At 27.3% G+C, this 24,659-nt stretch overlaps 2 protein-coding genes and 1 long non-coding RNA gene across 28 annotated transcripts in view; 1 reads left to right on the top strand and 2 right to left on the bottom strand.

Moving 5' to 3' along the window:
* Nucleotides 1-13,142, top strand: part of LOC124947877 (tropomyosin Per a 7.0102) — a 53,263-nt gene extending 40,121 nt beyond the window's left edge. For 7 of the 25 annotated variants that reach the window (XM_047490611.1, XM_047490599.1, XM_047490598.1 and 4 more), the window contains 3 exons: nt 431-493; nt 2,482-2,551; nt 4,421-4,617. In XM_047490611.1, coding sequence (XP_047346567.1) covers nt 431-493; nt 2,482-2,551; nt 4,421-4,503 — 216 coding nt within the window. In that variant the 3' untranslated portion in view covers nt 4,504-4,617. Of the gene's footprint in view, nt 1-430; nt 494-1,114; nt 1,178-2,481; nt 2,552-4,420; nt 4,618-9,664; nt 9,864-10,655; nt 11,081-11,953 lie in introns of those variants that run through there. The other 18 variants (XM_047490614.1, XM_047490613.1, XM_047490600.1 and 15 more) reach the window with 7 other exon arrangements.
* On the bottom strand, nt 9,083-12,381 carry LOC124947879. Its single transcript, XR_007100532.1, has 2 exons — nt 11,907-12,381; nt 9,083-11,771 (listed from the first exon to the last, which is right to left on the bottom strand). It is a non-coding gene; the product is annotated as an uncharacterized LOC124947879 (long non-coding RNA).
* A 4,938-nt stretch (nt 13,143-18,080) lies between the features above and the next one.
* LOC124947807 (LIM and SH3 domain protein Lasp) overlaps nt 18,081-24,659 on the bottom strand; it is an 18,674-nt gene continuing 12,095 nt past the window's right edge. For both annotated transcript variants that reach the window (XM_047490466.1, XM_047490465.1), the window contains exons 4-7: nt 21,439-21,710; nt 20,647-20,856; nt 19,334-19,482; nt 18,081-18,964 (exon numbers count right to left, since the gene is read on the bottom strand). In XM_047490466.1, coding sequence (XP_047346422.1) covers nt 18,785-18,964; nt 19,334-19,482; nt 20,647-20,856; nt 21,439-21,710 — 811 coding nt within the window. In that variant the 3' untranslated portion in view covers nt 18,081-18,784. The remainder of the gene's footprint in view (nt 18,965-19,333; nt 19,483-20,646; nt 20,857-21,438; nt 21,711-24,659) is intronic.

Raw genomic sequence — 24,659 nt, 5'->3', positions numbered from 1 at the left:
AACAGATGTTAATGGTAGAATGGTAGAATATTAAAATATCTTTACGAAGATCTGTTAGATTGTTTTAATTGAAAACAATTTTCTTTGATCGATAATTAAAAAGAAATAACTATTAACGGTATATATTCCGTTCGTTTCGATAATTTTTCTCGTTTGTAATTACATTTTTTTTCTTTTTTTTTTTTTTTTTTTTTTCCCCTATTTTTTTCTTTACTTTTTCTTTCTTTCTTTTATTTCTTTTTTTCCTTCTTCTCTTACGTCCAATTAAATTGTTTACATAATAGCAAATAAAGATTCCCTTCTTCTTCTTCTACTTCTTCTTCTTCTTCTTCTTCTTCTTGTAAAATCTTTTTCTTTTTCATCGTCTTCTTTTTCTTCTTCTTCCTTTTAATATATTATCGAGAAATGTAATGTAATGTACTGTACGTAGGCCAACCAGCGCGAGGAGGAATACAAGAACCAAATTAAGACCCTTACCACTCGTCTAAAGGAGGTACACATCCTTTGGGAGTGTCTTGCGCTTTTGCATTACTCTGTCTTGATTTTCTTAATTTAGTTTCATATATTTTTTTCTTTTTGTTTGTTTGTTCTTTTCTTTATTTTTTTTTGTTTTTTTTTTTTTTTCTTGGTTTTTTCTTTAATCTTTAATTTTTTTTTTTTTTTTTTTTTTCTCGTTTGTTTGTTTCGTTGGTTTGTCACGATCGTATCTAATATTAATAAGCGTCGATAGATATCGGGCCTGTGACGCACATCGCATTAGATCGTAGTACTAAAACTAAAACAAAAAAGAAAAAAAAAAATTAACACCTCCTGCGCCGCTATCACACCCCCCACACACACCCCTTCTTATAGATATATCTATACATATGTACATGCCATACATACATACATACATACCTTTTCATCGAGTTCAGAATTTTGCAAGCGAATTTAGAGCATTAGTGCGACGTATACACACATAATAATAATAATAATAATAATAATTAAAAAAAAAAAAAAAACTAATTTAGCGTTTTTTTTTTTTTTGTAATAATCATGTACTAACGATGGCTCGTGTTTTTCTTTTCTGTTTTTTTTTTTTTTGGCCTTTCTTGTGCTTCACTAAAAAAAATAGGCGACGCAGAGAGAGGAGACGTTCGAGGGACAGGTCAAGATCTTGGATAGTCAGTTGAAAGAGGTAAGCATAATTAGAATGTATATTTTGAAAATGTAGAAAAAATATGTGTATAAAAAAAAATTGGATGGAAAAAAAAATTAAAAAAACAAAAAAAATATATATATAAATACATAATTATAAATATATATATATATATATATATATATATATATATATATATATATATATATATATATATATATATTAGTTTAATAGAATTAAGAAAAGTCTTTTTTGTTGTTATAATTACATTTTTTTTTTCTTTTTTAACCAAATTCTTTATTTCAAATTCGAAATTCATATTTTTAATAAAATAACTTTATTAAGAATTTCGAAATTTTGTAAAAAAATTTCAATGATGGAAAGAGTTTAGTGATAAAAAAAAAAATATAGGTATACATAAGTGATGTAAATTTATCATCATCCTTAGAAGCGCATTATCTCACATCGTTCCAGGTATGCGAGGAATGCGAGTTTTGTTTGACTGTTGTGCAAATTTTTTTTTCTTTTTTTTTTTTTTTTTTTTTTTTTTTTAATCATATAAAATTAAATTATAACAATTCTTAAAAATAAAAAGAAAAGGAAAAGAAAGAAAATTAGAGAAAAAGAAAATTTAACTAACTGGTTTACGTAGATTACATTCATATTTTCATTCGTAAATTCATTGATATTTTCTTTGAATTTTCTTTTTCCTTTTTCTTTTCTCTTTTTCTTTTTTTTTTTTTATTTTCTTTTTTGCATGGTGTGGAATTTTTTTTTTTTTTTTTTTTTTTAAATAATATACATTCCTCACTTTTTAATGATTACACGTCGATCTCGAAAATATATTTGCAATCTATGATGATTGAATTAGAATCGGCACGATTTTTATCAATCGATCTTCAATATTTATTTTCAAAATCACTAGAATCAATTGCAATTCAAAATAAAATTTATTCTATGCCATTTTCAAGGTCTATACTACTTTTCGTTTATTTTAATTTTAGAAATTTTGAAAATCCATTTTGCAATCAACGATCGAATTCATTTTTGGAATTTTTCATCGATTGATTTCATTAAACAACTTTCACTTTTTATTTGTACTCGAAATTTCAAAAATCGATTACAATTTTGAATTGAATGTTAGTTCAATTTTTTGTTCTTTAACGATGATTTTTATTATTTATTTTCGAAGTCGACGGAGTATGCGTGCGTGCGTGCGTGCGTGCGTGTGTGCGTGCGTGTGTGTGTGTGTGCGTGCATGCGTGCGTGTGTGTATGTGTCAAGAATATAATGTACATATATGCATAGCGAAATTTTTCTAATAATTTCTAAACATTTTACAGGCTGAGGCTCGCGCCGAGTTCGCAGAGAGATCGGTGCAGAAACTTCAGAAGGAGGTCGACAGGCTCGAAGGTGCGTATAAAACAAAACCAAAAAAAAAAAAAATATATATATATATAAAAAAAAAAAAGGATCGTAATATAAGGAAAAAAAAAAAACGTGAGAAAAAAGAGAAGACGAGCGTCGTCGGTTATTATATCTCGTCATCTTTCGTACATTTAAAACGCGTTCTTATCGATTCGATTTTCTTTCAGAAGATTTTCCTCTTTCTCGTAACTATTTTCATTTACTATTTCTAATTTTTTATTATTATTATTTTATTTTATTTTATTTTATATTTTTTTTTTTTTGTATTTAAAAACGAGCCGATTTCTTTCTTTCTTTTTTTTCTTTTTTTTTTTTTTTAAATTTCATATCCCGTCTTTCTTTCTCTTTCTTTCTTTCTTATTTTATTTATTTCATTTTATTTAGTTTTTTAAAAATTCATTTCTCAAAATTTTGATCAGTTTTATTTTCACTGATTTAATTTTTTTTTCTCTCTCTTTCCTTTAAATTTACCTCAAAAGCATGTTTCTTAATATCATGTGGCATTGATATTTTTGTCATTGATATTATTATTATTATTATTATTATTATTATTATTATTATTATTATTATTATTAATATTATTATTGTGCTCACATATTGATAGTAAGAAAGAGAGAAGAGAGAGAACAACAATGATAATCGATAAATTAATTATCGACAATAAATATATTATATAATATAATAAATATATATCGCTCGTTGCTATATATATCGTATTGTCTATTGAAATGTCTTCAAGATTTCAGATCACTTTGGCGGTATATATATACATATAGATGTATATATTAAAAAAAAAAAAAGAAAAAAAAATAAAGAAATAAAAAAAATAATAATAAAAAAATAAAAAGTAAAAATAAATAAAAAAAATATAAAATATATCGAGGTAATCGGTTATCAAGCAACTATAATTAACAAATGAATAACATATCGACGTTTGATTTGTGAATACGGCTCCTAATTATGAACATTAACGCATCGACTCAAGCTACGTTCCATGAAAATCCGATTTTTGCCTTTCTTTTCTTTTTACCGTTGTATAACATAGTCGAAATAAACAAGGAGAACATTCATCGATTATTTGGAAAAATGTTATTTTAAAGAAAAAAGAAAGAACAATTTACATACTGGCCAATAAAATTTCATGATTTTTTGCAAGAAAAAAAAGAAAAAAAAAAAAAGAAAAGAATTGGGAAAGTGAAAAAATTTTTTTAATTTGCACAAACGAAACAATAAATAAAATAAAAGCAAAGAAAAGAAAAACAAACGAGAAAGTTGAATTAAAAAATCGGATTTTTATAAGGAGCCACGAGAAGCTTTAAATTAAAAAAAAAAAAAAAAAAAAGAAAAAAAAAAAAAAAGGAAAAAAAAGAAAAATGATATTAAAGCACGATGATGATTATCGATAATCGTGAAGTAATCAAAGAATTAAGCCTTTAATTATTTTTCTTTTTGTCTTCTTTTTTTTTTTTTATGGTTTTTCCTGTTTAAATGAAAATGCAGATATATTCTTTTTTTTTTCTGGTTTGCAAGCTCGTGTGCCGTGTTTTTACTGTTGCATCGACTAAGCCCTAACTATTGTGAGCCAGCGCTCCCCCTTTTTACCCCCTCGCACCCCCTATACTTATTTGCCAGCATTTCTGCGAAAACACCTTTTCCACTCTCATATCCCCCACTTCGTTCGTCTTAGTTCTTTGAACAATAATGATAAAAAGAGAAATATACAAGAAAAAAAAAAAAAAAAAAAAAAAGATAACAACCCCGCGAAAAATCCATTCATTCTATTGGCTCTCTCGCGCACGTGTTCTTTTGGACACACCCCTCTTCTTCTCCCTCTATAAACGGTAATCTTTACAGACGACCTCGCAGCCGAGAGAGAGAAAAACAAATTGCTCCAGGAGGAAATGGAAGCCACCCTGCATGACATCCAGAACATGTAGATCGTGTGTTGGTCTGGACGTTCGTGAAATGATAACGATAATAACAATATACAGATCATAAACAAATAAACAAACAAATAAACGAACGAACGAACGAACGAACTGAAAGAAAAATAAACGATGCAACAACAACAACAACAACAACAACAACAACAGCAACAACAACAAAAGAGGATGATAACGCATACACAGAGAGAAACAGATATATACACATACACACACATGTGCGCGTGCGCATATATATATATATATATATATATATATATATATATATATATATATAAAATATACAATATAGAGAATCGAGTTAAAAAAAAAAAAAAAAAAAAAAAAATAAAGAAGAAAAGAAAGAGGAAAGATAAGAAACACGCACGTACGTTATAAACATAATGAAAAACAAAAAAAAAACGGATAAAAAAAGACAAAAAAGATATTAATAATTGATTGATTGATTGATTGATTAAAAAAAAAAAAAAAAAAAAAAAAAAGGAAAAAAAAAAAAAAGAGAGAGAGAGAGAGAGCAGAAGAGAAGCAGCAAAGTATATATTATAGCGAGAAAGAGAAACGAGCCACGCTTTATTATTAATAAGTTTATTATTTTATTATTTCAATAATTTTTTGAGGCGCGCTCGCGTACGGATTACTTTTTTCCGTGTGGTGGTGCACGCTCCTTAAGTAGTAACAGTAGTAATAATAATAATAATAATAATAATAATAACAACAATAATAATAGTTATAATAATATACGTACACATATATATATATGTGTGTATGTGTATATATATATATATATATTAAAATACGTTTCTCTCTCTTTTGCGAGAATCAGTCTAACGTGTGTGTATGTGTGCACGCGCATATGCGCGTGCGTGCGTGTATGTGTGTGTATGTGACTAATGCGTGATGTCTCTTAGTACGTGTCCTACGTATGAATATATGTGTGTGAGCATGAATGCGTTGTCTCTCTGTGTATACAAGGAGGAACAACAAATATGGAAAAAAAGAGAAAGAGAGAGACAAAAAAGTATAAACATATATGTCCCTCTCCGTATATATGTTTGTGTGTCTGTTTGTGTATGCGTGGATGCGTGCGAACGGAGTGAGAAAAAGATAGTGATAGTGATAATGATAAAGATAGAGAGAAAGAGAGAGATAAAAAAAAAAAAGAAAATAACTAGAAATAATTAAAAATTCATACGTGTCTCGTACTATCGTGAATTCAATCGATACGATTACGACGATCACAAGAATAATGACGATGATAATGATAATAATGATGATGATGATGATGATCAAATTACTTAGTTGCTATATGGGGAGGATGTTGATACAGGGTTGGTGGGAACAGAAAAATTCCTTTAAAAGAAAGAAAAAAGAAAAGAAAAAAAAGAGAAAAGTCATCGTAAAGATTAATTAATCCTTTTACACGTGACTTTTATGAACTAATTTTCTTCTTTCTTTCTTTCTTTCTTTCTTTTTTTCTCTCTCTCTCTCTTTCTCTCTCTCTCTCTCTTTCTCTCTTGGTTTTTCCCCTTCCCTTCGTATTGGTAAAACAATAAGAGAGCCTAATTGCGATCCTAGAAAGAAGAGGGTTACGAAAAAAAACAAAAAAAAAAAAAAAAAAAAAAAAAAAAAAAGAAAAGAACAAAGAAATAGAAAGAAAAGAAAATGGTATACCTAATCGATTTTTAAATATCACCTACGTGAATCTTTTGATGGTCCTCGCATCAAGCAACCCCCCCACCCCCGTCCACCCCCATCCCCATGTATTGCAATAGATGTGTTATACTACTCTCTTCTATTAATTTTCTTTTTTTTTTTTTTTTCTTCTTTTCTTTTGCTTTTCTTTTCTCTTAATCGACAAACATTCCTCGTTACGAAAAGACGAAGATGAAAAATAAAAATAAATAAATAAATAAATACATACATAGATATATACATATATATATATATACATTCCTAAGGGCTCGTTTCTCTCGTGGATCTCGATCTTTTCGTTCGAAAAGAAGTAAGAGAGAGAAAGAGATAGATAGATAGATAGATATATTGATAGATAGATAGATAGATAGATAGATAGATAGATAGATAGAGATTAATGTCTCTTTTCTTCTTCTCTCTTTTCTTTACCTATGACTATTAATCTTTTCTCTCTTTCTCTCTCTCTCTCTCTCTCTCTCTCTCTCTTTCTTTCTTTCTTTAATTCTCTTTCTCTTTCTCTTTTTTTCTCTCTTTCGGGATGAGTAATTAAAAAACGTGCATTTAATTACGTGACGCCCCACACTGCCAAATCGTCAAGCGGGTTCGTCCTCTCTTCGTTGAAGTTTTTCTTCCGCCACCCTTAATTCGCCCGCACCAGCCTACCTATCTCACCCCCTCCCCCTTTTCTACTTTCTATTCAATTCCTTGCCACCTTTATTCCGCATTCACATTTCTTTTATTTTTCTTTTTTTCTCTTTTAATTTCGTTCCTTTTAAATCTTCACCATCTTATCATCGTTGTTGTTATTATTTTTATTATTATTATTATTATTATTATTATTATTATTATTATTATTATTATCATTATCGTTATTACTATTCCTTCTTACTTTCGAGTAACATTATAATAATGATTCGTCAATCAAGTTCGATCTTTTTTTGGACGATATTTTTTTTGTCTTTCTATTTTTCCTTTTTTTTTTTCTCTCTCTCTTTTTTAATTATTTTTCGAATACAACAAAACGAAAAAAAAAATGAAAATAATATGAAGACAAGGAGAGAGAGAGAGAGAGAGAGAGAGAGAGAGAGAGAGAGAGAGAGAGAGAGAGAGAGAGGAGTGAGAGTAAGTGAGACAGATTGAAAAAAAAAATATATATTTAAAGGAAAATTTTATTTGTAGAAAGACCGCGCGTTTGAAGGGCCAGTTGCTATGCATAGATAAATAGAATCGCGATTATGAAGAATAAAAAAAGAATAGAGTTCTTTCTTTCTCTCTTTCTCTCTCTCTCTCTCTCTCTCTCTCTCTCTCTCTTTCCTTTTCTTTTCTTTTTCATTTTCTTTTTTATCTTCAATGAAAAAGCACAATCGCGAATCGCGCGAGTCGTTGTGTAAAAACATTTAATTAATTTTATTCATTATTTCACATCCACCGACCTCTCCGATCTATATTATTCTCTTTCACTCTATCACTCATTCACTCATTTATATACAAGTTTTCTCTTTACCCTTAACCCCATTCTTAACCCTCAAAACCCAACCTACAGGACTCCTCATCCCTAGCCTATCCGTTACAAAGAGAATGTTTTAATAGGAAAAACAAAACGAAAGAAATATTATAATAATATTATTATCAACAAATAAGAAGAAGGAGGAACGATATAAACGAACGAAATGGGAAATGCAGATAGATAACGCATATACATATAAATTGAGTTTACATAAAAACAAAACAAAACAAAAAAAATAAAAAAAAAAAATAAAAAAAAAATAAATAAAAGTAAAAAAAAATCAATTTCAACACGAAAGAGAAGAGTTTTAGTTTATTAATTTACTTAATATTAAAATAAACGAATGGAATGATAATAACACTCTAATAACACATTGTAATAATAATGATTATTATTATACATATACATATATATTACTATTATTATTATTATATATATATATATACACATATATATATATAAAACTGTTTATAATATATATTTTAATTTTGAAAAACCCGAGTGTGTGTGTGCAGTTTGTTGTTGTTTTTTTGTTATCTTATCTTTTCAATTTTTTTCTTTTTCTTTTTGCAATTTTAACTGTTCTTTGTTTATTTTATTTCATTTTATTTTATTTTTGTTCTTTTTTTTTTTTATTCTCTTTTGCGCTCTAACAATATCCATCTTTGATCCAACGTTTTTTTTTCTTTTTCTTTTTCTTTTTCTTTTTTTTTTTTTTTTTTTTTTTTTTTTTTTTGACATTAGATGAAAGAAATAAAATCTAATAAAAATAAATAAATAAATAAATACAAATATCCATGCAAATAAAATCAGCTGCGACTGACAACTGCGTGTCCACGCGTCTAATAAATATGTACATATATATATATATATATATACACATACATACATACATATATATATATATATGTATACATAACTGGCTGCGCCTGCCTGTCCGTTAAAAACACCCGATTGTGATCTTGCATGTCTTCGTACACGAAGAGAAGTGAACTACGTGATCGCTGTTGATCATCGCCGAAATAGTAAGTACTATCCTGCTTGTTGTTTTTTGCTAATTAACACATCCTCGTTTGATATTAAAAGAGTACGACGAGATTTTCTTCTCCTTTTTTTTTTTTTTTTTCTTTTTTTTTTTTGTTTTAATTTTTCATATACTCCTCGTCGTACTCTTTTTACCTTTTACCTCGAATTTTTAATTAAATATAAGAACGACATTAATTTTTTAATTACTTCTCCTTTATTTTTTTTTTTTTATTTTTTATTTATTTCTTTTCTTTTTTTTTTTTTCTTTTGTCGAAATTACGTGCCTAATATGAATATTACGACGATATGAATATTACGTGAATAATTTCAAAAAAAAGGAAAAAGATGTTTAAGTTTTAGAAAATATATCTCTATAAAATGTGATACAATAATTCGTACAATTAATATAATCTAAAGTATACTTATCTATTAATTACAGAGTGCGAAAAAGTTTTTATGTTATTTTAAAAATCAATGAATAAAAACTTTTCCTCGAAAACCATTTTTTTTTTCTTTTTTTCTTTTTTTTTTTTTCATTTCATCGAATTGTATTAAGTAACAATTGCCTTCCTAATGAAAAGTCTTCGAAAGTGTCTCGATAATAAATAAATTGATTTTTAAAATAATTCTACGATCTAAAATAAATCTTTTTCGATCCAATCTGTATAATTAATATAATCTTTATATAATTAAATAATTAGTATAATGATAATCAATCATGAATTGATAAATCAATACACTGATAATTAATTTAATTCAAATGCCAAGCTACCTATAACAAAAATAACACAGAAACGCTGTTCATCTATTATTATTTTTTTTTATCAAGTTTGTATATAATTAATTAAAGAAGTAATTATATTAATATATTTATATTTATATAAATATAAATATGCTTTTCTCCCTAAATAACATTGCTAATGCTTGCAGATGAGATGGTGACAGAAAAGGAGAAATACAAGGAGATCGGCGATGGCCTGGATAATGCATTTTTCGAACTCTATGGCGTCTAACAACGCCACTAACCATCCCCCTTAACGCTTCAACCAAAAATTCAAAAAAGAAAATTAAAAAAAAAAAAAAAAATTACCTTTCTTACAGTCTCGCTTGCTCTCTTAACACGTATTCCGTAAGTTTATTAAGCTGTAACGCTTTTTAACATCATAATTGCTACGCCATGAAAATAAACAAAAAAAAAACAAACAAATAACAATAGTAAAAAAAAAGGAAGAAATAACAAAATCTAATCCATCAACTAAAAACACTGCTATTTCTTTTTTCTTTCTTTTCTTTTCTTATTTCAATTATTAACCTTTTGCGATTACAGGACACACTAGCGGAGACTTTTTACTTTTTGTTTTTTTTTTTTTTTTTTTTTGTTTTTTTGGTCGATAGAATTACACAAATTTCTGTTTACATTTTTATTTATTTATTTATTTATTTATTTATTTATTTTTTATTTTTTATTTTTCTTCTTTCCTGATATTACAATCACATTTTTAGCATTACCGATCGTAAAAAAATCGTTTACAATCATATTAATTACACATATGTATATTACGTATATATATCATACACACATACTATATACATATATATATATATATATATATATATATATATATATATATGTATATATATAAACATAAAGGAACAATGATGCTTTATAATTTGTTCGATTACTTCGAATTCGAAGAATGAATTAAAAATCTATTACTCTGAGTTCCTCAAAAAGAAAAAAGAAAAAAAGAATAATACTAATAATAAAATGAAAAGATAAAAAGTAAATAAATAAATCATAACTTACGAAACGAACACGGTTCGTTCGTATATATATACATATATATATATATAAAATCTTCTCGTTATTATTTTTCTTCTCTTTTCTTTTCTTTTCTGATCAATTTTCGCTTCCTTTCAGACGAGCTCGTCCACGAGAAAGAGAAGTACAAATACATTTGCGACGATCTGGATCTTACCTTCACCGAATTGGTTGGTTAAATTTAATCTTGTTGAGGTAAAAAAAAATTCAACGTCTTCATCGAAACAACTCCTGCTGTCGATTTTCTTTATGAAACATCATACGAAAAAAAAAAAAGAAAAACGAAAAAATAAAAAAAAAGATAACAAGCGTTATATAAATCGTCGTAGCCCCTTTTTCACGGCACGGGCTGGCTGCTGCTATTATTATATACAACAATAACAACAACAACAATAAAAGCAAAAAAAAATACATATATAAATATCTATATATACATTATTACCCACGATGTATAACATAATAATGTATTTTACTAATGTAACTATTTGAAATCGTTGTATATTATATAAATACGTACCGCGTTATTTATCGTTCTTCAATATTTTTTATATATATATCTCCTCCCGTCCTTCAGTTTCTCCTCCTCATTCTTCGTACTTTTCTTCTATTCGTAATTTCGCGCCAAGAATACGCTTTTTTCGACAACAGTGACGATGCCATCTCGCGATGTCAACTCGAAAACTCGCGATCCGCGCGAATTTCAAAATCATCTCAAACTGTTATGTTAGACTGAAGAAAAAAGGGAAACTAATCGTTTATGTAATTTTTTAATTTTTTTTTTTTTTTTTTTTTTTTTTTTTTTTTTTTTTTTTTTTTTTTTTTTAATAAAATAAAAAATCATTTTTTTTATTTATAATAATAATAATCAAGTCCTCTCTCTCTCTCCTCGTTGAAAAAACTCCATCCGAAATTAGAAAAAAAAAAAAAAAGAGAAAAAAAATTGATACTCGTAATTTTTTATACCATTTTCTCCTAATCGATAATTTTTATTACTAATAATCAATCTTCCCTTCCGCCTTCTCACTTTCTTTCTCTCTCTCTCTCTCTCTCTCTTTCACATTGAAAACCTTCGTTAAATACTAAAAAAAAAAAATTAATCCCTCGATACTAATCAACAATCTCTTGTTAATTTTATGATTTTATTTTCACTAATAAAATTAAACAATAATAATGATAATAATAATACTTAAGCCTTAATCATTGAACACCTTTAATCTGAAATTAAAAAAATTGTAATAATAATAACGATAATAACAATACTGACCGATAATCTCTCTCTTTCTCTCTATCTCTATATTTCTTTAGTTAATAATATTAAATATTAAAAAACTAAAATATGTCTGTGTATACCAACTAACAAATCCATCCAAACTAATAGCACGTTCCCTCCATTACAGACGTCCTGGTAAACGAGCGCTGTAAGTACAAAGCCATCGCCGACGAGATGGATCAGACGTTCGCCGACCTCGCCGGATATTAACGAATTGGCTGAACGATTTACAAGCTGGTCTATTATTGAAAATAAAGAAAATTGAAAAAAGGGGGTTAACACATAACACACACGTATACACGTATACATTCACAAAGGGGGGGAAAAAAAGGGAAATGTTCAATGAAATTGTTAATTCACGCTACGATAAAGAAAAATGAGACACTGCCAAGTGCACGCTGACACTTTTCTGACATGTCCAATTAATTTCAACTTTGGCACATACGTCAGATTTTGCAAAGAAAAAAAAATATATATATATATATATATTTAACCCTTATGATATATTCTACTTAATTTTTTTTTTTTTGAATATAAATAATTTATTGAATAAATATGTGCATATAAAGGTTAATAAATATGTATGTGTATATATATATATATATATATGTATGTATATATGTATATGTATATATATTTAACCCTTATGATATTCCATTTTTATATTTTATTACTTTTAATTTCGTTTAGGAATTACTTGATCATGCATCGTAATTTATTAAATATCATGTATGTTATATATAAGGGTTAAATATATTAATTAAATATATATATATGTTGCACGTATACTTACGTATATTATTGAAGGATAAAAGATCGAGTAGAAAAAAAGGGGAGTAGATATATTCCCCCTCCTTAAAAGCCTTGTAAAATCATCTGAGCGTAAAATTATGTGCGCAAGGAGTAAGCTCGTCTAATTAATGAAATTTTTTTTTTTTTTTTTTTTTTCCCCATCCATTGAGCCTTTAATCATTAATCAATAATCTTGCGTACGATTGTGCACAAATGTTCTATTCGATCCTCGATCTAATGTTTCTCCCCTTTTTATCAATTTTTTCGCGTGGTTCTATGCTTGTTCGAAAATAAAAAAAAAAATAAAATGTTTGTAATAAAAAAAAAAAAAAAAAAAAAAAGAAAAAAAAAAGAAAAGAAAAAAAAAATCGCTTCGTAGAGTTGGTAAGCTTCTTTTCATTAGCCTTCGTAATAACTATAACGTATCGTTCCTAAGTCCGTTGAAATAAGTTGTTTGTAGCTTTTTTTTATATATATTAAGGAAAAAAAAAAAAAAAAAAAAAAAAAAATTAAGAAAAGACGTGTCAATAACGCCCACATTTTAATGAAAAACATTCTACGTACCGTACATACGACAAATTAAACATAAAAAATGTATAAGCGTTACTTGACCGAACACTCTTAAAAAAAAAAAAATATATATATATATATATATACATATATATATCTCTGTGTTCATTTAATACAATTTCGACGAGGTTTTGGAAAAATTTTGGAAAAAAAAGAAAAAAAAAAAATAGAAAAATAAAACAAATTTGTGAGAATTTCGTTCTTGAATAAGAACAACGTCAACAAAAAAATGATTGTAAAAAGTATATTAAAAATAATGAAAACGAGAAAGAGGATGCAAATTGTTTATCTGTGAAACCAAAGTGCAAAAAGAGAGAGAGAGAGAGAGAGAGAGAGAGAAAAGAAAGAGAAAAAAAATAATAAAATAAAATAAAATAAAACGCGTGTCTACGACTATGTAAGAAGAAATTTATGCTTTCAATGAAATTTTAATTTCGTATAAAGATTTGTACGCTTACGAAAGAAGAAAAGAAAAGGAAAAAGAAAAGAAAACAGAAAAAAAAAGGATCCTAAGCATTCATTGTTTGTAATTAACGTTGACAATCGTTCTCGATATATATATATATATATAATAATAATAATAATAATAATAATAATGATATATAATAATCTTTTACATAAAAACACACATTCCGACAAATGATATTATATATTAATAATAATAATTAATAATCTCTCAATCGATCGTTTTATCTATATATCATTTAGTTTCATTATTGTCAAGTAATTAATGCGGTCTAATTTATATAAACGAGATATTATATATCTCCCATCGTTTTAGATTCTAAGTAATTAATAATTCTTTTATCGTTCTCCTAATATACTTTTGAAAAATTTCATGTGTTTAAATTCGCGCTTAAATACGAGCGAAAGCTATGCCGCTATTGCTGCTGCAACTGCAATTTTTGTACAATCGACAAAATTCGAAGAAACAAAATACATGACAGCGCGCGTGCAGAAAGAAAATGTGCTTTGAAAGCTGAAGTGAGTTTGATAATTAAAAAAAAAAAAAAAAAAAAAAAAAAGAAGTACCCTTTTTCTCTTCGTCATCATATAAGGTTTATCAAATCTATTATTAAAAAAAAAAAAAAAAAAAAAAAAAGAATTACTAAAAGTGAGAGCAATAATTGGTCTCATAAATGATGGATTAAAGATCTCTTAAGTGATATTGAAAAAATCAATTGTTCTCTTCCGTAATTAATTAGGTTTGCATTTTAGATTTGCAATTTTACGTACCAGACTTGTGGTTTTACGATTTAAAGGGAAAATAAAGAAAAGGAAAAAAATATTTAATCCAAAAAGAAATTATTAATTTTGAAAATCATCTAAAAACTTTTGTATCATCCATCCATCCATCTTGACAGAAGATATGCATCTTCTTAATTTGACCATATTCAAACAGGACTATTGCTATCACTATTATAATAATAATAATAATTATTATTATTATTCTTATTATATATAATAATAATTATTATTATTATTAATGAAGATGCAAATATTTTATAAATTCGTATTCTTATGAACGTTTATGAACAATTACGAATATTTACAAGTAAGAATATTCGACGAGTGTTTTGAAAAGGAAAAGGAATTAATGGATCGGTCTTAAAGATATATATATATATATATATATATATATATATATATATATATATATATACATATATATATACATATATATATATATATACTAAATAAATAATAAGAAAAAACGAGTTACATAACATACATATTCATTATTTATGATTTTCATATCATAATATAATATTATCTGTCTAAACACAACGCTAACATATATTTCTGTATGTTTTTCGAATCGCAATCATATATCATCATTATCATTTTCATCAACATTATCATTATCATCATCATCATCATCATTATTATTATTATTATTATTATTATTATTATTATTATTATAATCTTATCAGCAAAATATTTTTTTTTCTTTTCCTTTATAATTACAAAGAACTGCTTAGTAACATAGATATCTCCAGAAATATGATTTCTTTCTTCGCGTATCACGAAGTCGACCGACGGCGTTGCGAGTGAGAGTGTTCTCTAAAACAACGTATTCGATAATATTCATATCATTCTTTGCACAGATCGCATAATTATTTATCATTATTTATTTATTTATTTATTTAGTTAATTATTTATTTATTTATTTATTTATTTATTTATTTTATATTATTTAATTATATTTTTTTTCCCCTTTTCTTTTCTCCTTTTTTTCTTTTTCGTTTCTTTTTGTTTCTTAATTTCATACTTTCATACTTTCTATCATCATCATCATCATCATCATCATCATCATTATTCTTAATGGATCAACTTAAAGAGCACTACTACAATAACAACAACAACAACGTCGGCCCTAAACTCTATCATTCTACTCAGGTAAAAATGTTGATATGAATATATTTTTTTTTCTGAGGAAACCCCCGATCATTATTGCTTCATTAATGAAATTTTTTAACGTTCTTTTTTTTTCTTTTCTTTTTTTTTGACACGAACGCATCGACAATTTATTGATTTTCTTTCTTTTTCCTATTTACTTTTCCACGAGGCATTTGGGGGGGGGGGGGGGGAAAAAAATAAAAAATTAAAAGTAAGACAGGAAAGAAGAAAAAGAAAAATGAGGATAAAAAGATAAAAAAAATAAAAAAAAAAGAAAGAAAGAAAAAACAATAGAAAGAAATAATAGCGAAACAAATATACTCTGTAAAATGTGATCGGACGCGTTAAACTTATACAGGATGGTGGGACTATTCAAAAAAAAAAAAAGAAAAAAATCGATTATTCCTTTGTCTAGATATTTTCTTTTAAGCTTTAGGCCAATCTTTTCTCTTTTGCTTTGTAAAACTATATTAAATGAGAGAGTAAAAACTCTCGAAAAAGAGTAATTAATTTTTAAAATCCAGTTGAAGACTTTTGGTCCATCCTGTGTGTATATATATATATATATATATATATATATATATATATATATATATATATATATGTATGTATGATGTCTCATAAGATTGGTATCCTCAGACATTCTGCGTTGCGAGATTATTCGTGTTAAGGGGGGAGGAAAAAAAAAGTAAAATAAAATAAAATAAAGTGAAGTAGCATTTAAAAAAAAAGAAAAAAAAAAAACGAGAGAAAGAGAAAGAAACGAAATAGAAGAACATGAGAATTACAATAATTTCAAAAGAGACGTAAAAATTACAACAGGCGGGACCGTAGTAATGTGTTGCGATGGAACTCTTAAAAACTATCAAGTAAAAAATTGGTCGGTTAATAACTATAATTAGTTAAAAAGAAACAATATAAAAAAAAAAAGAGAATGAAGAATCAGTAATAACATTTTTAACGATTATTATCTTTTTCCTGTTTTTAAAAGCGAATTACATTTTTTTTCTTTTTTTTTCTTTTTTTTTCCGCTAAGCTATAATAATAATTATAAAAACTAACATGTTTGTTGTTCTCTTTTTAACGTTTGTTCGATCGTATAAAATATATATGACAAATTTTCTCTCTTTATATATTCATTTATATATATTTATATATATATATATATATATATATATATATATATATATATATATACATATATATATATATATATATATGTATATATATACATAAATTAGACAATAATTATGCTATGTAATAGTACGTATATGAATATTTATATTTATATGTATCAAATATTCTCGAAGTTGATCAAATTCAAAATCATCCTACGTATGTATGTATATATATATATATGTATGTATATATATATATATATTTATATTTATATTTATATATAAGGCACGTAGCGGTACAATAAATAAATTCTTTTCATTCGTGGTGTTTCTTCAGAGAGAAAAAAAAAAAGAAGAAGACGAAGAAGAAGAAAAAGACGAGAACAAAAAAATGAAAGATTAAAAAGAAAAAGAAAAAAGGAATAGGTCGATAGAAAACGGCGACAATGGCGACAAAGGCACAAGAATCACAGGGTGACTTTTCAGGATCATTTTGTACGATTTACGTATACGGGGATGAGCGGCAAAAGTTCCTAAATGGAAAATGGGGGATGGGGTTGTAGAAAATATGGGGACATCGATAAGAGAGTGTCAAAAATACTTAAGCGATATTTAAAATGCAATTTACTTTCTTTTCTTGGAATCATTAAACCTTTAATTTGAACAACAGGCTCGTAGTTTTACAAATTTAATAAAATAATTAGAGCCTTCTATTTTTTTTTCTTTTTTTTTTTTTAAAGGATCTTGAAGTAGAAAAAAAAGAAGTAATTGATATTTAACATCGCTGAGAAATTTTTGACCTCATAAAAGCCCTTAGAGGAAACTTTTGAACCCCCGCATATTAAATGCACTACTGATCTCTTCATTTCCATAAAAAAAAAAGAAAAAAAAAAGAAAAAAAAAAAAATTCATTAGAATCTTTCCACGATCAAGGAATGTGTGTAATAACAGTGATATATCTCATCGACGAAAGGCAACGTTTCGAATTCTTGATTGGTCATTCTTGAATTATTATTCAAGAGAAGGAAGACATTTTGGAAGATAAAGAATTGAATCGTGTAAAAAATCGCATTTGCGCCAGCGTCAAGCGAACGAAGATAAGGAGTATCGTCATTTCGATTAAGAACATTACGAAAAGTAAGAAAGAAAAAGAAACAAAAAAAAAATGTAATCCAATTTAAACATACTCCTTTGTTCGTTCGCATGTATATATGTAATTCATTACAAAATGCTTGGTCCCCAACTCGTAACTATATATCGCTACTATATCTCATTTTTTATATATATATATAAAATATTATTATTTTAGAGGTCTATATATATATATATATGTATGTGTATATATATATATATATATGTATGTATGTATGTATATATTGATAACATTTGATACATTAAAAGTGCAAAAACGGTATGGTAAAAAAAGAGAAAGAAAAAAAAGAAAAATTAAAAAAAAAAAAAAAAACAGAAGAAAAAAGAAAAGAAACGAAAGATGCATTATGGTAAGACGAAGAAGGAGTAGGACGTCTGAATGCTACGACGAGAACGACCGACGTCAACAAAACTAAAACGAACGAAGCGTTTTTTCTCATCGTATTCGTTGACAATAGGATTATCTCGTTTCTTGTTCTTCGTATTACAAAAAGAAAAAAGAAAAAAAGGAAATAATAGTAAAAAATAGAAAATAAAAAAAAAAGGAAAAAAAAAAAGAAAGAAAGAAAGGAAACAATCTCTCGAACAGGATATACACACGTCTCTAAGGTGTCCTGTTCGACATTTTGTTTATCTTTTCTAACACGGCAAGGAGAGCATTGTACATAAAGAGTGGGACATAAACGGACGATCTCTCTCGCAAATAAAAAAAATATTCTCTCTATCTCTCTCTCTCTCTCTCTCCCCCTCTCTCCCTCTACCTCCCTTTCTCTTTCTCTCACACACGCACGCACACCATCAGTGTACTCCAGCGTTTCCTTCAATCGCGAAACGTTTCAATCCAAGCACGTTGACCAACAAACAAATGAGAGGTTTAAATGGCAGCTAGCCTAAGAAGATCCATCGTTGAAATATTTAAATGGTCCTTAGATTTGCGCCGGCTCGACATAGTTCGCTGGCAGCATACCGTGCCGACCTGTACGTTGTACCAAACCGGTCATCCATCCTTCGTCGATGGCTGTACAGTTAACAATCAGGTCACCGTCACAGAAGCTTACTTCGTCCAAATCTTGTGCCTCGTAATCGTACATCGCTCTGTAGACTCTCTGAAAAATATAAAGTATGATTTATCAATTATAAATATTTATATTAACGTATATAATATTATATTATTGGTGAAAGATTATTTAAGTATAACTTCTATCAATAAAATTATATTATAACGATATATATAAATATATATATATATATATATATATATATATATATATATATATGTGCACATATATATGAAGTAGTAAAATATAAAAAAAGAAATTTACACACGAATAAATTGTGTGCAACTTAAAAATTATTACGATTTCATAACATTTTTATCCATTTTGTAATAAGCGTTTAAAGCGTTATTACATTTACAAGATAAGATAAATATATAAATTAGCGTTCAAATTGCCGCGTAAAGGATAATAACTCACTCCGACGTTGGTAGGTGGCGGTGGTGGTGGTGGTTGCTGATGCTGTATCACGTGATTGTTATTCGTCGCAGGCGTGAGCGATCCGTAATAGTCGTTCACCGGGTCGATATCCGCAACGGAGCCAATTTTTCGTGTAGGTGGATTCGTCACTGCGCACAATATGATATTTCTTTGTTAATAAGAGAACAATATGTATATACATATACATATACATATATACATATATATATATATATATATACATATACATAAGAAATAATAGAGGCTTATAAAGAATGTAATAAATATAACGATGACGTAGCACGAGAAAGAATCTCAAACTGGATAACGAAGGTGCTGTTGCGCTTAGGACTTCCGGATGGATCGTCGGACAGATGTTGTATACGAACGTAACAAAGGACGACGACCGAGATGATGATGATGATGATGATGATGATGATGATGATGATGATGATAATAACGTCTAATGAAATGTTCATTTTCTGAAGCAACGACTGAGCCGAGTCATGAGAGATTATTTTTTTTTTTCTTTTTTCTTTTTTTTCTTCTCTCCATATATCACTATGGAGTCTAACAGAAAAAATTTTTTTTCATTCTAATTTTCATACAAATCTTAGAAAGAAAAAAAAAAATATATATATATATATATATATGTATTTGAAATTAGTGCAAATTTCACGGATATTGATCTTCGTCATTATATTATAAACAAAAGTTGTAATTTCTTTTTATTTTTTTTTTTTTTTTTATTTTTATATAAATTTTAAAGAGCCTATAATATTCCTTCAGAAAGTATATTGTAGAGTTAGAATTTCGCGAAGCGACATACGATACAAAGGTATCCTTTTATATTTATTAATATTTCATTAATTCGTGATTTCAATAAATATTCGTAATTTTTAATATTAATAATTTAATTGTACGATTTGAAACTACAATATCTTATAATTCTCAAAATATATATTTGCTTGGATGGATATAATGCTTATTATTATTTTCTAAATAAAAATCGTCATTTTAATTTCAATTAAAAAAAAAAAATAAATAAATAAATAAATAAATAATAATAATAAATAAATTAAAAAAAAAAAATCACAAAAGAAAGAAGAAAAAAATTAGATCATCCAAATTTAACAAAATATATCGTATACTCAAAAACGTTAAAAGATAAAGGAGAATAATGAGATAGAACGTATATACATAAATGCATCATACATATACGTATAGATATACATATACATACACACAAACACATATACGTATAAGTATATGTAAGTAATACGTTAAAGCAGGATCAAGGAAGAGAAACTTACCTGGACCTTTGTCACTGGTATAAATGACCGTGGTCGCGGCTTGCCTGGCGGAATAAGGACTCGGCCTTGCCTCGCTAAGGGGATCGTAATCAGCGATCCTACCTGGTGTCCTTTGTACAGGCGAGTTTGCCGTTCTCGCAACTGGTGGATTCGCATTTAGGTAACTGCTCGAGGCAGGTGCGATTGTACCGTCCGTGTACTCTACGTACTCTAAAAAGCATAGAAAGCAACGAAAAGCTGACAAATAATTGGATAGAGTGACACGACGGGCAGAGGGGGGAAGGGGGAGGGTTAAGTCTCGAGTTAGGGCGGAGGGGTTGGCCTGGGCTAGAGTGGGGATATTTAAAAAGCAAAACTAGGCAAACATTTACTCGAGGACACATTAGCATACGTATTTTATGTATTTATCCTTCTTGGTCTTTCGCCGTGAAATTTTTTCTCTTTTTCTTTTTTTTTTTTCAAATGTTCAAATTATTTAATTTCTTGTTTTTTTTTTTTTTTTCTAAATGTTTGACGTTTAGAATATTTGATTCTATTTGTTGAAGGTCAGGCATTGGGAATTATTTAATTTCTTTCCTTTTTTAAATATTTGAAATTCAAATTATTTAATGGGAAATTTCATTTCTATTCGTCACGTATATCAACTATCAACATTTTTCAAAAGTATTTATAATAATTAGAAAAAATGCGAAAGATTGTATAACAGGTATATTATAAATATTGTCAATTCGTTTGTTTTACTTAATAAATATTTGTTAAATAGATTGTAATATAGATGAATTGATAACTGACCGATTTGTTCGCCATTCTCTCCGGTCATGGTCCTTTTCTGTTCCATAATCGCCTTCTTCTGAAGTTCACCATGGTAAGCAACGTTTGAAATTATCTTGCTGTTCTGCTTGATTCTCAGCGTCTCTGGATCATCCGCAACTTGCGTGAACTTTCCCTTTGCCTTTTCGAACTCTGCGTGATACTTAACGTTGCTTTGAATTTTTGTATTCTCCGCGATGCGTTTTAATTCTGGTGTTTCCGCCATCGTCGTTGCCTTTGCTTTTGGTATGTGTCTACGTATAGAAAATTTTTTAAATAAATAAATAAATTAATTAATAATAATAATAATAATAAAATCGATGTATTATAATTAATCATAATGATTAATTATAATACATCGATGATTAATCATAATCATAATAATTAAGAAATAATATATTATAATGACAACGATAAAAATAATAATAATAATTATTATTATTATTAATATATTGTTTATTAATAAATGATAATAATTATAATTATTTATAATTAATATATTAATAATTGTTCATTGTTATTAATATATTGTTCATCAATAAATATTTAAAATATTATCTATTATTAATTAGTAATAATTATTATTATTGAAAAATGATGTATTATAATGATGATGATGATAATAATAACAATAATAAAAGGAAAAAAAATGTTTTTAAAAATTGTTCAATTAGGATTGGACTAACAATGAGACTGTACGAATGTCTCTACGTTCATATTCATTAATGAAGCCACACTCAGATCAGCTGATTTTGACAGGTATCACATGTCACGAAAGATATCTATTGCGATTATTAAAACGTTCTCGTAATTCCACGCACGTACTTCATACACGACATGGATTATGATATGAAAAGAGATCGAAGAACAATAACAGGGACACGCTTTCGAGCTCCGGCTAACAATGTAAAAGAGAAGATAAAGTCACGTACAGTTTAAACGTCTATCGTTTAGCAACTTTGAAACTCGAGGATGGGAGAGAACATTTTCGAGAAGAGTATAAAATTTATCTCTTAAGCGACACAAATATTTAAACACGCATTACGTATAACCATTTGCACAAATAATTTATCATTTTTATTTATTTATTTTTCTTTTCTTTTCTTCTTCAAGAAAAAAAAATTTTCCCCTCTGATCTTCCGCAAAAAGAAAAAAATTTCTCTGGAATATTTTTACCGTGCGAAGCATTTTAAAAAATTGATCGTTTAATAACGAAGAAAAAAAATTAATAAAAAAAAAAAAAAAAAAAAAAAAAAAAAAAAAAAGAAACATAGAAAGAAAGAAAGAAAAAAAAAAGAAAAGAGAAAGAGGAAAAAGAACAAAAAAGAAAAAAAAAAGAGAAAAAAATAAAGAAATTTGTAGACGTTAAAGCGAAAGAAGGACGATGACAAGAGGTCAACGACGTCTTTCTTATCTTGAGAGTCCATCCTCCGCAATGCGAGTCGATAATTTTCTCCGGAGAAATCGTAACGCTTTTCGAACGACCGAAATATAAGGGAAAAAAAAATAAAGGGAGATCTTCGTATTGTGAAATTCTGTATGACGAGTAGGATGAACTAAGATGAAATGAAGTGAAATGAAATGAGATGAGATGAAATGATCTCCTAAGAGTTCCATTGAAATGTATGTACATAAGCTTTCCAAGTAATTATATATATATATATATATATATATATATATATATATATGTATATATTAATAGATAATAATATATATAATAATATATATGTATATATTATAGAGAAAGAGAGAGATAGATAGATAAATAGATGGACAGATAGAAAGATAGATAGATAAATAGATAAATAGATAGATAGATAGATAGATAGATAGATAGATAGACAGACAGACAGACAGATAGATAGATAGATAGAAACTAATCTGTATGTATGAACATATGTACGAATCTATATGTGTTAGGTAGGGTAAGGTAAGTTCGTCGTACAACTCGTAATCGAGATTTGTGTCACGAGTTTTCCATATACGGTGTCCGTAGCTCTCACTGTGCCATACCCAGTAATCATGGACGTATGTTACGCAATTGCATCGAATAATTAGGTATGCATTTTCGTTCCTCTTCTTGTCTTTCGATACTTCCAAAGAGATAGGTAAGTAGAGAGAGAGAGAGAGAGAGAGAGAGAGAGAGAGAGAGAGAGAGAGAGAGAGAGAGAGAGAGAGAGAGAGAGACGACTTAATTTTCTCAATAAATCGAACGCGTTATCATTTTGTTTTTATATTATTTTATTTTATTATATTATATTATATTATATTATATTATATTATATTATATTATATTATATTATATTATATTATAAAAAATATTATATAAAAGCATTGTAAATGATCGATTCAAAAAAGAAAAAAAAAATTATAACAATAATAATAATATTTATCGAGGAGACAATTGTAGTAAAAAAGAAAGTATATATAAATATATATAAAGGTTGTAGTAAAATTACATATTACAATTTTAGTTTTACTAAATTTGTACATGGTACAAATGTCGTTCTGTTATTGTTGTATTATATATTAAAAAAGAAACAAAAAAAAGTACATAAATTATAGTCGAATTACAATTGTACCATGTATATACAATTGTACCATTTTTCTTTTTCTTTTTCTCTTTTTTCTTTTTTCTTTCAGTGCTATTCTTCATTATTATCCCCTTTTATTAATTAACTTATTTTATTAAAATAAATAACATGTTTATTTATTTTCTTCTTGTACATAAGATTGATCACAATTGAACTGTTATATCACGTAAAGTAAAAAAGTGGCGATGAAAAAGAAATTGGTAATTCAAAAATGGCTACACTTCCTCGATGTTGAACAGAGTAACATAGTACAAGCCTGGAATGGATTTGTTGTTGGGGTCAGAGGTATTAGATTCCAGTAGAGCGTTAAGTTTAGAACAGGCTTCAGGGAGAGCACGAGTACAACTAGTATATACATATATATATATATATAAGTATATAACGAATATATACATATATACACATGTCAATCGTGTGAGGACGGAAGCCTTAGAGAAACGAAACCGTTCGCATTCTTTTGATTCTTAAGAAGAAAGTGTGATGTGAATATGGATGTGGAGCGATGTATGTGTGTGTGTATGTGTATATATATATATATATACACATTTGAATTCGTAAAATAAATTTTATTTTACTTTCTTCCTCTTCGATGATACGTAAATTGATATA

Source organism: Vespa velutina, chromosome 3 (assembly GCF_912470025.1).
Source record: "Vespa velutina chromosome 3, iVesVel2.1, whole genome shotgun sequence".
In the NCBI taxonomy this organism is placed as follows: domain Eukaryota; kingdom Metazoa; phylum Arthropoda; class Insecta; order Hymenoptera; family Vespidae; genus Vespa; species Vespa velutina.
Note: the sequence above shows the minus strand (reverse complement) of the source record. Positions and strands in the feature narration are given on the sequence as shown.